General features: G+C 55.5%; 1 protein-coding gene across 1 annotated transcript; it reads left to right on the forward strand.

Moving 5' to 3' along the window:
* Positions 1–366: 366 nt before the first annotated feature.
* EMX1 (empty spiracles homeobox 1) lies at positions 367–9,390 on the forward strand (the record flags this gene model as incomplete). Its single annotated transcript, XM_082482936.1, has 3 exons — positions 367–736; positions 2,927–3,111; positions 9,223–9,390. The coding sequence occupies 3 exons, from the start codon at positions 367–369 to the stop codon at positions 9,388–9,390; spliced, it is 723 nt and encodes a 240-aa protein (XP_082339062.1).
* Positions 9,391–16,419: the final 7,029 nt, after the last annotated feature.

Genomic DNA, 16,419 nt, shown 5'->3' on the forward strand with positions numbered 1-16,419 from the left:
CGGGCGCTCTCTGCCTCCCCCTGCCTCCCCCTGCCTCCTCTGCCTCCCCCTGCCCGGCCCCGGCCCCGGCCCCGGCCCGAGCAGGTGAGGCCGCCCCCTCCTCCGGGCCCCGCCAGGTACCGGCCGTATTTGTACCGGCTGCCCGGGGCTTGCGGGTGCGTGGGCGCCCGCGGGTGGGCGGCGGGGCGTGTGTGTGTGTGTGTGTGTGTGTGTGTGTGTGTGTGTGCGTGTGCGTGTGTGTGTGCGCGCTGCCCAGGGGGAGGTTTCTTGCACACGCACACACACACACACACACACGCGCGTACCCGGAGGAACAGCCCCGCTCCGGCCCCCCCTTCCCCCCCCCAACCCCTCCCGGCTCAAACCATGTTCCAGCCGTCTGCGAAGCGCTGCTTCACCATCGAGTCTCTGGTGGGCAAGGACACCCACCTCAGCCCCGAGGAGCCCCCGCGACCCGCCGCCCTCGGCTACCCCGGCCCCGCCACCGACGCCGCCGCCGCCGCCTTCGCCCCCGGCTTCCAGGGCGCCGCCGCCGCCGCCGGCCGGGCCCTCTACGGCAGCGCCGAGCTCGTCTTCCCCGAGGCCGTGGGGCACCCGGCGCTGCCCGTCGGGCCCCACCAGCTGGGGGGCTCGGCGCTGCCGCACCCCCACTCCTTCTTCGGGCCGCAGCACCGCGACCCGCTCAACTTCTACCCCTGGGTGCTGCGGAACCGCTTCTTCGGGCACCGCTTCCAAGGTGAGCTGCGGGCACCGCCGGCCGCATTCCGCTCCTCCCGGGGCGCGGAGGGGGGGGGGGGGGAACGGGACTCGGAGCGGGGGGCTGCTGCCCTGCCCTGCCCGGCACCGCGGCCCGTTAACCGGGGAGGCCGGAGGGAGACCCGCAGGCAAAACCTGTTGCTGCGGTGCCGGCACGCAGGGCCGGTGCTGCGGGCGTTTGCGCGCCCGGTGCCGGAGCGCCTTTGCACACCCGTTACCGGAGCGCCTTTGCACACCCGGTGCCGGTGCTCTCCCGGTGCCGCTGCCCCGCCGCCCCGCTGCCGTGCTGGGGCAGAGCCGCCGTCGGCGGGCGCGGGGTGGGGAGGGGTGGGGGGGCGCCGGGGTAGCCCCGCGGTAGTCCCGCCTCGGCCGCCCCGGCCGGAGCGGGGTCCCCGACGGGCATCGCGGGGCTCCCGGGGACGGGACCGGCGCTGCCGCCTCCCTGCGCGGCCCCGCGGCTCGGGGAGACGGGACTTGGGGCTTCTCCTTCTCGTGAATGAAGGGAAAGATTGCGGGGGATCTCGTCTGCACAGCGAGATTTTGTTTTATTTTATACCTTCTGTCTTTCTCATCTTTCTTTCTTTCTCTTCTTTCTTTCTTTCTTTCTTTCTTTCTTTCTTTCTTTCTTTCTTTCTTTCTTTCTTTCTTTCTTTCTTTCTTTCTTTCTTTCTTTCTTTCTCTTCTTTATGTCTTTCTCTTCTTTATCTATTTCTTTCTCTTCTTTATTTCTTTTTCTTTTTCTTTTTCTTTTTCTTTTTCTTTTTCTTTTTCTTTCTAATTTTTTCTCTCTTTATCTTTCTTTTCATCCTCTCCTTTTCTGTCTCTCTCTTTCTTATTTTCCTTTTTTCCTTCCTCTGTGTCCTGTCCCTTTTTCCTTTCCTTTCCTTTCCTTTCCTTTCCTTTCCTTTCCTTTCCTTTCCTTTCCTTTCCTTTCCTTTCCTTTCCTTTCCTTTCCTTTCCTTTCCTTTCCTTTCCTTTCCTTTCCTTTCCTTTCCTTTCCTTTCCTTTCCTTTCCTTTCCTTTCCTTTCCTTTCCTTTCCTTTCCTTTCCTTTCCTTTCCTTTCCTTTCCTTTCCTTTCCTTTCCTTTCCTTTCCTTTCCTTTCCTTTCCTTTCCTCCGATTTTCTGTACTTTCCGCTTTTCTTCCCTGTCCTTTCTTTCCAGTTCCTCTCCATCCCCGTCCCCTCGCTGTCCCCGCCGCGATGCCCCGGGGGGTCCCGGGGGCCGGGCCGGCCCGGAGGAGCCCAGATTAGGGTTTATCTGCCCGGCACCGGCACCGACCCCTCGTCCGGCTCCAGGCTACGGCGGCTCCGCCGGAAATTGCTCCGCCGGGAGTTGCGGCCGCTGCCGGCGGCGCCCGGGGGCATCGGCCCGGCGGGACACGGCTCCGGCCGGGCCCCCACGGCCCCGACCGGCCGCACCGGCCCCGGCCCGGTCCCGGGAGTGGCTCCGGAGGGTTCTCCGCTCCGGCCCCGCTCCCGTCCGCAGCCCGCCCGCCGCCTCCTCGGTCCCCTGCCTGCGCCGCTCCCTGCCCTTCCACCTGCCCGCATCTGCCCTTCCTCCAGTGCCTCCTTGCCGTCCTGCTTTCTTGCCTTTTCCTTCTTTTTTTCGTTCTTTCTTTTTTCTTTCTCTTCTTGCTTTCTTGCTTTCCTTCTCTTCCTTCTCTCTTTCGTTCCTTCTCCCTTTCACTCTTTCTTTTCGTTTTTGTCTGTCTGTCTTATTTTTCTGTCTTGCTTGCTTCTCCCTTTCCCTCTCTTTTTTTTTTTTTCCCGTCACTTTCTTAGGCTGTCTCTCTTTTTTTCCTTTTTTATCTCCTTTTTCTCTCTTATTTTCTGTTTTTTCTCTGCCTCCCCCTTCTTCCTCTCTTTCTTTCCCTCTCTTGTCCCGTCCCCTTCCGTTGCCCCCATGCCCAGCCCCACCACAGGACCGAGGGCAGCCGGGGAGGGAGCGTGGCTGTGCCATGGGCACTGCGGTGCTCAGGAGGGGGCGAATGCTGCCAGCTTGGGACAGGGAAAGTGTCCAGGGCTCCCCCCCAATATCTCCTTGTCTGTCCTCCCCATGTCGCAGGGCAAAAGAGAGGGTCCCCAACATCCCCCCGTGGTCCCACAGAAGGGGGAGCGGCAGGGCTGGGGGTGCCAGCGCGGGACCCTGACTCCTCTCTCTGTCCGCAGGGAGCGAGGTGTCCCAGGAGAGCCTGCTCCTCCACGGCCCCTTCGCCCGCAAACCCAAGCGCATCCGCACTGCCTTCTCACCGTCACAGCTCCTGCGGCTGGAGAGGGCCTTCGAGAAGAACCACTACGTGGTGGGCGCCGAGCGCAAGCAGCTGGCCAGCAGCCTCAGCCTCTCCGAGACCCAGGTACCCCCGGCAGCCTCCCACCCGCCTGTCCCACAGCCCTCAGTCCCACCATCCGTCTGTCCGTCTGTCCGTCTGCCAGTGGGAGCAGCTCAGCATCGGGCGGCAGAGGCAGCTCCGGCACCGTGTAGGGCTGGGGCTGTGCTTTGCAATATCCCGGCTGGATTTCTTCAGGAATCCTGCGTGGAAACCGTGGCTGAACCGTGCGGATTCGCGTGGGCTCGGGGTGGGTTTGAGGGTTTTTTTTTAGTCACAGTGTTTGGTCGTTGCAGTCGTCCCCGGCAGGGCTTGAGGCTGGGAATGCCAGTCTCGCGTCGTGCCAGTCTCTGGAGCGGTTTGCCGGTGTTATTTCTTGCTTGCCTGGGGTGTTTTCCCGGAGCAATACACAGTTTTAAAAATCCAGTTAAACAAGGAGCAGCAATGTGAGACCCTTCCCCAGACAGCTGCAAAAATGCGCCTCGGTTGTGCCGCTTTGGTTTTGTACCCAAACACCGCGGTGCCCGAAAGTCAGGATGGGTGCAAGGATGGGTGTCTGCCGAAGGGCATTTATTTCAGCTGCAACTTTCCAATTTTTAGAAAAGACATTTCACGGGTGTTTTGAAATGATGAGACCTGGGGGGACCATAGGGATGAAAGGAAACAGAAAAGCGTACGGTGCTGGGGGAAAACAGGGGAGTCAGGGCTGAGCATCTCTGTCCAAGCCCGGTGTCCTGGTGAGCAGCTATTCCCAAACGCTCTGGGTGAAGGTACGCTGTTTCCCATCGTATTCAGTAACTGAGTCGATGGAGAAAGTTCTCTCCGAATTCTGGCTACGTAGCTTGACCTATATTCTGAATTAATTTAATTTTTATCCTTTAATTCAATTGGAAAATAAAGCTGGAGCCGTGGGTGTTCCCGGTACCCGCCTGGCTCATCCTTGCCGAGGCTCTGCCAAGCAAAACCTCCAAATGCATCTCTGCAAAAGGGAAGTTACGGGGAGGAAAATGTCACTGTCATGGGGACAGTGGAAAACCTCAGGTGCGGCTGTCAGGGAGGATGGACCAAGCCCCCAAAATCCAGAGGCCGTTTGTATCCTGATGCCAGTGCTATCCTGACTCCCACAGCCCCACGGCTCGCAGGGCACGGCAGTAGCTGCCACCCCAGCTCAGGTCCTTTCCTTGCTGCTTCTGTCACCTCTCCGGGCTGAAAATGATGTTAAAGGAAAGAAAAAAAAAACAACAAAACAAACAAACAAAATCCAAAGGTCAAAGAACAAACAGTGACTTGCCTGGGCGGAAAGGGCAGCTGCGGGATGCCCGAGGGTGAGCTCAGTGAGTCTCTCAGATTTTGCATTATTGCCCCGAGCCTAAATGTAATAACGCAATTTATTGGGGAAAAAGCAGAGGCATCCGTCCTCTAAATCCGGGTGGAGATTTAGAAATGGAAAGAGGCAATATAGATCTATTTTCTTTTTTTTTTTTTTTTTATCCACTGCAGCGTATTTTGTAGTATGGTATTTCCATGGTTTTGGAAAGCTGCTGCAACCGCTCAGCGCAGGGTAATTCATCACCTGCGGGCAGGGAGCGAACGCGGGTCACGGCTGAGGCGTTTGCGGGGCTGGGGCCGGCTCCCGGGGGAAGAGAGTATCAGGCTCGGGACCAGCGGTGGCAGCGAGTGGCCACAAAGCATCCCCGAAGGCGGCGGTGGTTTGCAGGGGGGTCTGCGAGGCGGCAGGGAAGGCTTTTTCCCTTTCGGCTTTGTGGCTTTAAAAAAATAATCTTTTAAAACATCTTTTAATTACCTGGAGGGAAATAACCCCAATGGGCAGTGGGATGTGATACGGGATGGGCATTGAAGTACCGGGACTAGCAGGGTGGAAGAGCAAAAATTACAAAAGTGGGCATATTATTATTATTATTATTATTATTATTATTATTATTATTATTATTATTATTATTATTATTATTATTATTATTATTATTATTAAATTAATCCAGTGAGGAATCCTGCGCACACGCAAACCTCCTGTGGAAAACCACCCCCCGTCCTCGGTGACACGCATCGCCGGTGTGACAGTGGGTGCCACAGGCGTGTTTTCACCCACGGCAGGGATACCCGGCCCCAAGTCCAAACCCACGGGTGGGTGTGTTTTATTATTTTCAAATGGGTTTAGCGGCTCTGAGAAGGGGCTGCTGGTTATGGCGGTGTCTGGCCCTATTTCACAGCTGCTTTTTTCCACTGGAAAAGGGAGCCGTGCCCGGTCCGGGTCCCCCATCCAGGAAGCAACACCTGGAGCAGCCCAGGGGGAAGGTGAAAAGGGTAGGGGTACCTGTCCGGCATCAGGAAATGCCTTGGGATATAGGGTGAGGAAGGGTGGAGGTGTTTAACCCCTTCCATCCTTTCTCCTGCCAAGGTGCTGCATTAGTCTGGGATGAGACGGGCCCGTGACACAACAAAAAAAAAGGGATTGGGGGAAAAAAGCAGCGGCAGCTCATGGTCCCGAAGCAAACACAAGTGTTCAATAAGTGGGATGAGGCTGGAGTACGCGTAGGGAGGGCTCTGCGGGGGGATGCGGGGTGGCCTGTGCAAGGAGCCATCTGTGGGGTTTGCGTGTGACAGGATGATGTGGGGGGGGACACGGCACGGTGTGTGTGAGGTGGATGGCATAAGGAGCCCGGCGTGCGGCGTGCAGCGGGGGTACCGGGCAGCGTAAGTGCACGGGGGCTGGTGTGCTGTGGGTGGGATGCCTCTGCCGGGCAGGTGGGGAGCGGGGAGGAGGTGGGGGGGTACCAGGCTGCAGTGGTGCGGGGCAGGGCATCACGGGCGGTTGCACCACCGTGCCCATCGCCAGCGTTGTCAGGTCGCTTCGCCTCCCAGGGGAGCATGCTGAGCTGGGAAATAACTTCCCTGAGTTAATTTTGCGCAACATAGCCTGGGCGTGCGGGCAGACCCTCTCCATCCCCAGCAGCATGTGGTGCTGACCCCACTCGGGGGTCTCAAATCTGCCTTCCCAAAGCAAAGGCATCACCCTGCCTCCTGCCAAGTGGGAGGTTTGGGATGATTACAGAGGCACCCTGTATCCCAGCATCCCTGCCCGGCTTTGGGGTGATTACGGAGGCACTGTATATCCCAGCATCCCTACCTGGCTTTGGGGTGATTATGGAGAGACCCTATATCCCAGCATCCCTGCCCGGCTTTGGGGTGATTGTGGAGGTACTGTGTAGCCCAGCATCCCCTCCGGGCACCGTGTGTGCAGGGATGGAGGCACAGCAGCCCTGGCCAGCGGGTCGGGGCTGGCTGGACTTCACAGCCGCTCTGGCAGGAGCGGTAATAATTAACGAGTGGATGCCTGGGAGTCACGGGAGGAGAAAGATGAGCATCCCAGATACAGCCGGAGAGTGGCTGTGCTGCAAAGCCCGGGGCTGGCAGTGTTTTCCTCCCAAGGACCATCCCCAAAAACAAGCTCTTAAAAGTTTTGGGGGGTTTTTAGAAGAAAAGTCCCAGCTGGGACTGCAGGCATAGGCGAGGGTGCAGCACTGATGCCTGGGGAGCTCCGCTGCCCTTCGAGGTGGTGGCACATTCAGGTGATGGCACGGCATGAGTGGTGTCACTGTGTCTGGCCCCAGGTGATGGGGTTGGTCCCTCGCAGTCACAGTCCAGACCCATCCCTGTGCCCTCAGCCTTCGGCAGGGTTTGGGTCATAGAGCTGTTATTCAGGGGAGCTGCACACGAACCCACTGGATTTTAAATGTCCCCAGTGTGATGATGGCAACGTCACCTTTCGGGCAGAGCTGCTTCTCTGGGTGCTGCCAGCATCCCCGAAGCAGGGTGCGATTTCTCGGTGGACGCAATGGCCCGCGGGGTGTTGCACATGAGTGGGAGTGCATCGTGCATGCAGGTGAAGCAGTGGATGGGAGCTGAGTATAGAGGCAGGACCGGGATGCAGGAGCCGTCCAGGGATTGTCCCCATCCCGCAGCAGGAGCACAGGGAGACGCTGGTGACCCTGGAGGGCAGGGCAGGCCCCGAGGAGTGCCGTGGCGGGGACCCCATGAGCATCACACCAGTTGGACACACAAATACCCGGCATGACAACGGTTAATACTGCAAAGGGTTTGGGAAGGGATAAAACCCCCGGGCTTGGGGGTTTAAACCAATTACTCTTGGAGTCAGGATGAGGCATCATAGGGGGCAGCTTATCCCCCAGTTGCCCACTGTGCGGTTCTCACACTTCTCTCATTGTGGCTTCTGGGCTGTTGGAGCGAGGGATACGGTATCAGAGGGGTCAGGGAGCCCATCCAGACTGGAAACACCCCCGTTCCCGCAGCCGAGACAGTCGGGAAGCACAGGAAAGCCTCATCCTGCAGGAGACGGTCGTATCCTGGTGGGTTTCTCTGAGCTGAACCAAGCTGTGGAGGAAAGGCTTTACATGCGGGAGCTGCTTCACACCCACCCCTGATTTCCACAGAGCCTCACTCAAGCATCTTAATTGCTTTATGCCTTAGTTTCCCCTTCTATAATTTAGGGATAAGGCAACTTCCCTGCTCCCAGAGGGCTGAGAGCTTTAATTAAAGTTTGTAAAGTGCTTTGCAGTTGTTGAATGAAAAGCACCAGCTCAGTATTGTTCCAGAAATGCCCCAAAGCAAGGAAAGCAAATGGTTTGAGACCGGGGCGGGGGGGTGGTGGTGGTGTTATAATATATACCGGTGCCATAAAGCAGCTGTTTCAATAGCCTAAGCATGCCTTAAAGTCAAGGGCTCGTACTGCGCTGGCTGCGCGGCACCCTGCAAGGGTTTTGCTCACCTGGGGAACGTGGCGAGGTGCGAACGCTGTCCTTCACCTCGCCACAAAAGGCTCCGGAGCAGAAAGCAAGTGTCGCCTGCAATAAATGCAGAAGGAGAAGGGGGAAAAGCCGAAGGGGGGGAGAGGGGGGCGGTGGGCGACAGTCCCGGAGGACAAGGTGCAGCAGCGGCTGCTTGGAGGGGTTGTGGGCACCACACCACCTGCAAGCGGGTAAATGCTTCAGCCTGGCCTGTGCTGGGCCAGCAGTGGTGGCCGAGCAGCGGCACCTAGTGTCCTGTGGGGCCTGGGAAGCCGGACAGTATCCCACCACTGCTGCCGGCAGCATCCCGCATCCCCATCTGCGGCATCCTGCATCCCTAACTGCAGCATCCCGCATCTCTGCCTGCTGCAGCATCCCGCATCCCCGGCTGCACGGCATCCTGCATTGCCAGCCGCATGGGTGCCCGCAGCATCCCACACCACCGATGACGTAGGTGCTTTCAGTATCCCAAACCGACTGCAGTGTCCGTGCTGCTGTGTCCAGCCCCTGCCCCAGGCTGTGCTCCCGGCGCTGGCATCGAGGGTGTGTGGGGTTGGAGCAGGATGCTCTGGGCCTCGGGCAGATGAGGAGGACGTTATCTCCAAGGATGGAGATGCTGCTGCCTCTCCAGGCTCCTGGGACAGTGTTTGACCACTGTCATGGTGGAAAAGGCTTCCTGAAACCTAGATGAGGTAAATTAATGATCTATAATTGTAACTATATTCTGTCTAGAATTAGTTACCTGGTTATACACAGTCCGGCCCAAACCTAATGATGCCACCCTAGCCCTGGGACACAGGTCCTCACTGGAGGTGTGAGGATGGCTCTATGTGTTGTCCCACACGGTCATTGGAGCCACGGCCGCTGTGCTCATGGTGTCACCTGTGGCATCCTGCCACCAAATGAAACAGGACCAGGTTTGGCTGCCCCTGCCAGGCTGTGCCGATTGGGGCACAGCCCTGAAACCAGGGTGATGGGCACCAGGTTGCAGTGCTGTAAGGAGGGTCCCGTGTGCCTGCTGGCCCCGTGTCTGAGGTGGGATTGAGTGTCTTTCACCCGTCTTGGGTTTCTCCTGGCCGGGATGGGCAGCAGAGCAGACCTGGGAAGCTGCAGCATCTCGCAACCTTGTGTTTGTCTCCCCCATCCCACCTGGCCACAAAAGGGAAACTGAGTCAGGGCAGGGTGGCAGTGGGAGCACTCCTGTTTTTCTGATCTCCGAGGAAAACTGAGCTTGCTGCCTGGTTGCAGCACCATCCCTCGCTGGGGCCGGCAGTGTCAGGACCCCCGTGAGCGCCCGTCTCTCCCTCTCCCCCAGGTGAAAGTGTGGTTCCAGAACAGGAGGACAAAATACAAACGGCAGAAGCTGGAGGAGGAAGGACCGGACTCAGATCAGAAGAAGAAAGGTTCCCACCACATCAACCGATGGCGCCTCGCCACCAAGCAGTCGAGCGGAGAAGACATCGACGTCACCTCCAACGACTAAGGCAGGGACAGGCTCCTGGTGCAGCCACCATGGAGAGGAACCCGGGGGAGGAAGGGGGGGCACAGGCGGCATCGCCAAACGAACTCTAGGGACATCATTGAAGCCACCGCTGCCGCCGCCTGCTGCCTTTCCTCCGGGGCGCCCGGCATGACCGGGGACCCACACCCCGTCCCCCCCCCGCCGCCCGGGGCATCCCTCGGAGGTGCTTTTCGGGAAGTTCCCGCCGCCGAGCCGAGGAGGAAGAGGAGGCTGCCGGGGTGCCCGCGGCCCCAGGACGCGACCGCGCATCCTCCTCCGCGCTGGAAGCCGTCCGTCAGCCATGAGATCAAATAAAAACGTCCTACCTAGAAGCTCAGTGTAACCAACCCCTTTTTCATTTTCCTTTTTCGCTTTTTTTTTTTTGCCTCCCTCCTTTTCTCCGTTTTTGTTTTTTTTTTTTTTTTTACACAGTTTTATTTTAATTTATTCTTTTATTTTTGTGCCTGTGTGTGTGCGTTCCCTGTCGTAGGTAGTCAGCAGCTGTAGTGTGTGTTACTGCGTGGTAATAAAAAGCAAAATCCGCTGGAAACCTGTCTGGTTGCCTCAGTAGAGGAGGGGGGACAACAAGGGGACCGTCCCCCTCTCCTATTGCTGGTCGAACAGCCGTGGGGAAACTGGTGTGGGGGGAACCGGGTGTCACTGGGGAGGGATGGGTCCCACAGGAGCAATGGAGCCCGGAGAGCTTGGTGGCCCCACTGTGGTGGGTGTTGGGGGGATGAGGATGGCCGTAAGGATGGGGGTCTCCCTCGGGGGTCCCCAGTGGAGCGGGGCCACCGCCAGGGTGGCCGCAGGTATGAGAGGTATGCGGCAGCTTCGGGGCCGGCAGATTCACACCTGCGTCAGGGATTGAATGTCGGGAGAGGCGGGATCCAAAAGGCTCTGGCTTCCTCCTGATCCCCCGGGAATATCCTCGCCTGGGGACTCCCCCGAGACACGGGGTGCCAGGCGATGGCAAAGGCAATGAGGGACTTGGGTGGGGGGGTCTTGGGAGACAAAGGACGAGCGTCATTCCCACACCTCGCTGAAGTTTGGGGGAAAGGATGCTTACAGTAATTTTAGATACATATGTAAAAATATAAAATATATATACACACAAATATAATAATTATATATACAATTTACCATATATACACATATATATACACAGTTATACACATACATACATGCACACAATATATACATATGTGTATATAATGAGTATACTGTATTTTATAATTTATATTACCTATAAGTCTATAGACTTACATATTTTATATATTTACATATTGTTTTATTCTCTATATAATAGGTTATAATTATATATAATATTATACACACACACAAATATAATAATTCCTGCTGCTGGGAAAGCTCCCTCCCCACATCCCGTCGTGCTGCAGGGAACAGCCCCATCCCTGGCAGCTTCTCCCCCATAAAACCAGCCCATAAGAAACTTGTCGGTTTAGACCAGACCTTTGAATCCCGACATCCTTCACGTTAAATGGCCGCACAGAGGTTGGACCACAGCGCCAAGTCTTTAAACTCTTTTATTCCAGACAGATCCGAGTGTTACACAAAGTGTCGCGGTCGGTAACTCTATCGAGAAGGTTAAAAAGAGGCGGTGTGCGTGGCAGGGTGCCCGAGGGCGGCGGAGGTACATACGCCCGCCGAGGTCCGGCAGAGGGACCGCTGGAAGACGTGCCGGTGCTGACGGGTGACTCCCTCCCTGCCGTGTCCCAAGGGACTTGCCATTAACGCGGTTATAAGGTGCATTCAGATCAGGTCCCAGAGGGTGATTGCATGAAAAGGGGCAGCTGAGGATGTTGGGTGCAAAATAAGCCATAAGAAAAAGGGAAAAAAAGCCAAAAGTGGACATTTCCTAAAGCAACCCAGGGAGATACCTGGGGCTGGGGGTATCTACCACCACCAGGAGTACTTCAAGCCTCCACTGTCTTCACACCCAACACTGGGAATGCTCTCAGAGCCAGGGCAGCTTCTTGGGTGAGCTTATTTGTACCCTAAAAAGCTTCGCTCAAAGGCTGTCAGGGTTTCGCTGCAACACGCTGGCAGTCCTGTGCTCCCCCCACATGGCTGAAGGTCATCTCAGGCTCCGGATCTCCATCACAGCCCTTCAGGAGGAGCCGATCGAAGCAGAGGGGACACCTACATCTCTTGGCTACGGGCATCGGTATAACCCTGAGATCTACCAGCATCGCTTATCCCGGGGTGGCAGGGTTCAGCATCGGCTGGGTTGTCCCGCATCCCAACGATGCGTGGTACCAGCACGGGCAGCAAACAGGGAGACCGGCTGCCTGTCCTGCCCTGCCAGGACCTGGGCATCTGCCCACGCCTGGCCACACGCAGGGAGGCAGAGCAGAAAAATGAGCAGCAAGCGAAAATGGAAGGATCTGAGCCCCAAGCTTAAGGGTGGGTTCAGGACACGGGCGACACAACCCTGGGATTGTCCCCTGGTTGTCCCCTGGCCAGCTCGGGGAGCAGCCAACAGACACATCTTCCAGGAGGGACTCAAAACTTCTCGCTGGCACCTTTTGCTGCAACCTGGTCCTCATTATTTCTTAATTAACATATCCAAGAAATCAATTAACTGCGACATTTCTAATTAAATACTACAGGAGATGATCATCTCATTATTATTATCTGCTGAGGTGAACAACTTGATGTGTGTGGTGGGTTTTGCGCTCCCCATTTCTTCCACTTCCCCAATTATAGGAAATAAGAAATGCAAATGGTTGGGTTGTTCTCGCAAACCAAAGGCTCCTTTTTGTACATTAGGGAAGTCGAAGAGATTAATTAGCTATTAAGTGAATGTGCTTAATATTATCATTAGCTGTTGTGTGTAGTCTTTTCTGGCACAATTTGCTGTCCTAATAAACAGTACTAATGTGCTACCGCTTCCCCCAGCTCCATGCTTTTCATTCCTAATGCTGTAGGACGAGTTAAGCATGGTATTTTAGTGCTTGCCGGCGGTCCTATCACGGCTGGCAGCAATCATGCTGAGCCGGTGCTGGAACTGCGGTACGAGGGATCCCAACCTTGAGCTGCCTGTGAGCGAAACGGTCTTTTAAGATCCATAAGGGTCAGGTTTGTGTCTGCTGAGCCTTTCTGCTGCTTTTAAGTAAAAATGCATCTCAACACCTCCTGCGTTGGGATGGTGGTGGCTCAAAACCTGAACTGCATCAGCTGGCTTCAGTGTCCCAGCACAGGGACACTGTGGCCTCATGTTCCCCAAGTTTGGGACCATGGGGCCACCAAAACGCGCTCATCATACGTGCACCTCATCCTGCTCACCATCCCAGAGGACAAGCCAGGGGACGGTAAGGGGAAGGGAAGCAGAGATGGGTCTGCACCATCTTGACTGCCTGGACAAAGGGGATACACATGGTTTTAGGAGATTGGGGGTCAAGTCCTCAGGTTTCCAACCTCTTGGGCACCACTGCTGCAGATGCTACCTCACAATGCAAGACCTGCAGATGCTTTCAGAAGAGGTTAGAAAAGAGAACTGGACCCCACAAGGCGGTGGCTCTCCCTTCCCAGCTTCAAGCAGGAGCATCTTCCCAGTGCTTTGGGCAGGGGCCACAACATTTTGAGTTGCGTTTGAACAAAATTTGAGAGCAAACGTTGTTGCCAACCTGCCAGAGGCTGTGATCGGCTCTTAGAGATAAACACCGGCAAACGTCTGACTCAGGACCCCGGGATGTATTTATTTCTCAGCACAAACTCTGCCGAGTTGACTGAGACCCATTTTCATGACACATAAAGCGAAACAAGTTTGACGGGGTTTGTACGGGAAGATGATAAATCCAGACTCATTTAGACCGTTTGATTGTCAGTTGTTCGACTGTGCAGCTGCTTTTGAGCCGAGCCATAATCTCGCAGTGCAGCTCCTCTGACATCCCTCAAGCTGGTCCTCACCCACTTGAGCAGGATCAGACCCCTGTGATTCACAGGAGCCGCGTGGCTTAACAAGCCCCAAGTCTATTCTCCTCCAAACCAACACAGTTCTTATTGAGCATCACTGGATTAACACGATGAGCATCCCCTGTTAATTAACGACCTGCACAGCCAAAACTCTGCAGGTGACGTGTGTGCAGGGAGAGCGTCCATACTCGCTTCCCATTGTGGAGGAAACTGGGAATTGGTTCTTTCGCAAGGCAAAACTTGCTCGATTCGTGCTTTTCCTCGGATGTCACCTGAAGAAATACAGCAAGTGAAGCCCTGACTCCTTTCCTCTGCTGCAAATTCCTCCCTTCATCTGTGGGCTCGGCAGGTAGCTAGAGCTCACAGCCACCGAAATCTTTGATCAGTGATCACGATGCAAAACCAAATCACCACCTCCCTCCTTGCTCCACCTCTCTGAAACCACCAAAAAAAAAAAAAAAAAAGCCTGGGATGAACAAGCTTTGCAGCAGAATGGTTCAGGCAGCAACAAAACCCACCGGGGAAGGGGAAATGATCCACCCAGACAGACGCCGGAGCCAGGAAGCTTCTCCCTGTCAACACAAGAGGCTGTTTCTGTCTCAGCCTCGCATTTCCATTCAGGAGGAGGAAGGCAGCACGTTGTGCCTCCGTGCAACACGATGCAGCTTGGCTCCTAACTTCTGCGGGCTCAGTGAAGCCGTAAACTGAAGTTTTAGGCTCAGAGTAGCTTTTTCCCTGCTGCACGCACATGTGGATGTGTGTGCAAGGGGGTACCTGTACCCTCAGCATCTGACAGCAGTCCCCACCTCCTCCCACACCCTGCAGCAATGAAAAGGGTCCTTTTCAGGCACACAGCTCATCCCAGCCGGCTCTCCGAAGCCTTGCCGCTGCGGTTCCCACCGGCAGGCTGCTGTTTGGGGATTGCCAGCATCCCCACTCCCCTTCCCAGGGCTGGAGGTCCGCTCCCCTCTTCTACTGCTGCGGAAAGTTACTCGCCTCTAGGGCAAAATATGGGGCCTCATTCTGTGCTGTGCTGCCCATAGGACAGATGCCACCTCCCTGCACCCCCTCCAAATGCCACCTAGAGTGGATGGGGGTGGCCTCGCTTCCTCTGGAGCGTACATTCATCTCATCTAGTGCATTAGAGGAACTTTAGTGGGTCAAATTCAGCCGTACCTTACCCTGGTGTAAATCCAGAACAGCTTCATGAGCGTAACTGGACCCACTCTGTGTTTCCACCAGTGTCAGAGACAGGGAGCTGGCCCATGAACAGCAGCTATAGAGAGCCCAGAGCTGGCCTCTCCTCCTCCGCACGCTGGCATGTAAATCCACAAAACTGATTTGTTTCATGCAATTATTCCTGATTTACACTTGCGTGGGGACAGAATCAGTCTTCCTGAGCTGGCCCGACCGTTGTGTGGCTTCAGTTCCTACTGGTCTGACCCCAGCAAGGGAGTGAGAGCAGCCGACGGTGGAGGAGCACACAGCGGGGCTCAGGCCTCCTGATTTCAGGCATTGCAATAAATCATTTGAATACATTCTGCGTCAGTGGTGATTTGGTTTCCGCTCCTCCCCCCACCCTCCCCCAAACCCCCAACAAATTGGCATTTGAAGGATGACAGCCTGTGCGTTTGGCTTTGTCCATCACCGCCACGGCTCCATCCCTACAATGATCCCAGAGGCAAATCTGGCTGTTGGCATGGTCTCCTACTGGTGACCATGTTCAAAATCTGCATTAACTCCTCTGGTCCTCAGGGAGTCACTCAGGGTTTACTCTTGGGTACAAGATACCAGAAAGCCAAGTTATGGCCCCAAACCCATGTGAGGGCAGGATTTGGTGGAGTGCTGGCAGGACTTTCTCTGCCCTACTTTAAGCACCCCAAAGTGGAGTAGTCGAAGAGACAGACAGACAGCCGTCTCCAGAGGGCAGTTGACCCCTCTGAGGTTGCAGTCTCACAAAGCCATCAGCTTGGCATGGCTGCCAGGCAAAGCCATCCTCCCCACCAGTTTCTGCTTCAGGTCCTCTCTGCACCAGCACAAGGCTTTGGGCAGCGTTGGCTTTGCTGTCTGAAAGCATTGGCAAATATAGAGAAGGAGAAGGAGAAGGAGAAGGAGAAGGAGAAGGAGAAGGAGAAGGAGAAGGAGAAGGAGAAGGAGAAGGAGAAGGAGAAGGAGAAGGAGAAGGAGAAGGAGAAGGAGAAGGAGAAGGAGAAGGAGAAGGAGAGGGAGAGGGAGAGGGAGAGGGAGAGGGAGAGGGAGAGGGAGAGGGAGAGGGAGAGGGAGAGGGAGAGGGAGAGGGAGAGGGAGAGGGAGAGGGAGAGGGAGAGGGAGAGGGAGAAGGAGAAGGAGAAGGAGAAGGAGAAGGAGAAGGAGAAGGAGAAGGAGAAGGAGAAGGAGAAGGAGAAGGAGAAGGAGAAGGAGAAGGAGAAGGAGAAGGAGAAGGAGAAGGAGAAGGAGAAGGAGAAGGAGAAGGAGAGAGGCTTCTAGTTGGAAGGGACCTACAACAGTCATCTAGTCCAACTGCCTGACCAGTTCAGGGCTGACCAAAAGTTAAAGCATATTATGTCCTCAGACAACTAGCTTAGCCAATTAGTTTAGATTAACTACCTTACTTTTAGAGGGTCTATGTTACGTGGGACAAACCCCATCCTTCATCTTTCCTTGTGCAAAGGCAAAGAGCAGATCAATTGTATTTTTGCTGTAAGATCCCTTCCTATTCAACGTGTGGGCATGTTGGCTTTCCAGTATCTTGAACCCTGGGCAAAAGCCCTTGTGGATATCCCTGGCAGTAGGCTCCTGTGACACAAAGTCTTGCAAGTGCAACAAATGGCAGGATGCCACCAGGACTGTCTGCAGAAGAAGGAGGGAGGGATGGAGGGCACACAGGCTATGACCTTCACTGTGCTAACAGAGCGTTGCACGCTGAACCATGGGAGGCTGCTTTTGCACATGATCACTGGGGCAGGATTGTCATGAAATTTATACAGAACACTTATCAAACACCCTACCAAGCGCTTCACATTCATGCACCCACTGATCTCTATGGAATTATTTTTGTGCAGTATCAGTGTT

The sequence above is a fragment of the Vanellus vanellus genome (genome assembly GCF_965231255.1).
Source record: "Vanellus vanellus genome assembly, chromosome: 4".
Lineage (NCBI taxonomy): Eukaryota > Metazoa > Chordata > Aves > Charadriiformes > Charadriidae > Vanellus > Vanellus vanellus.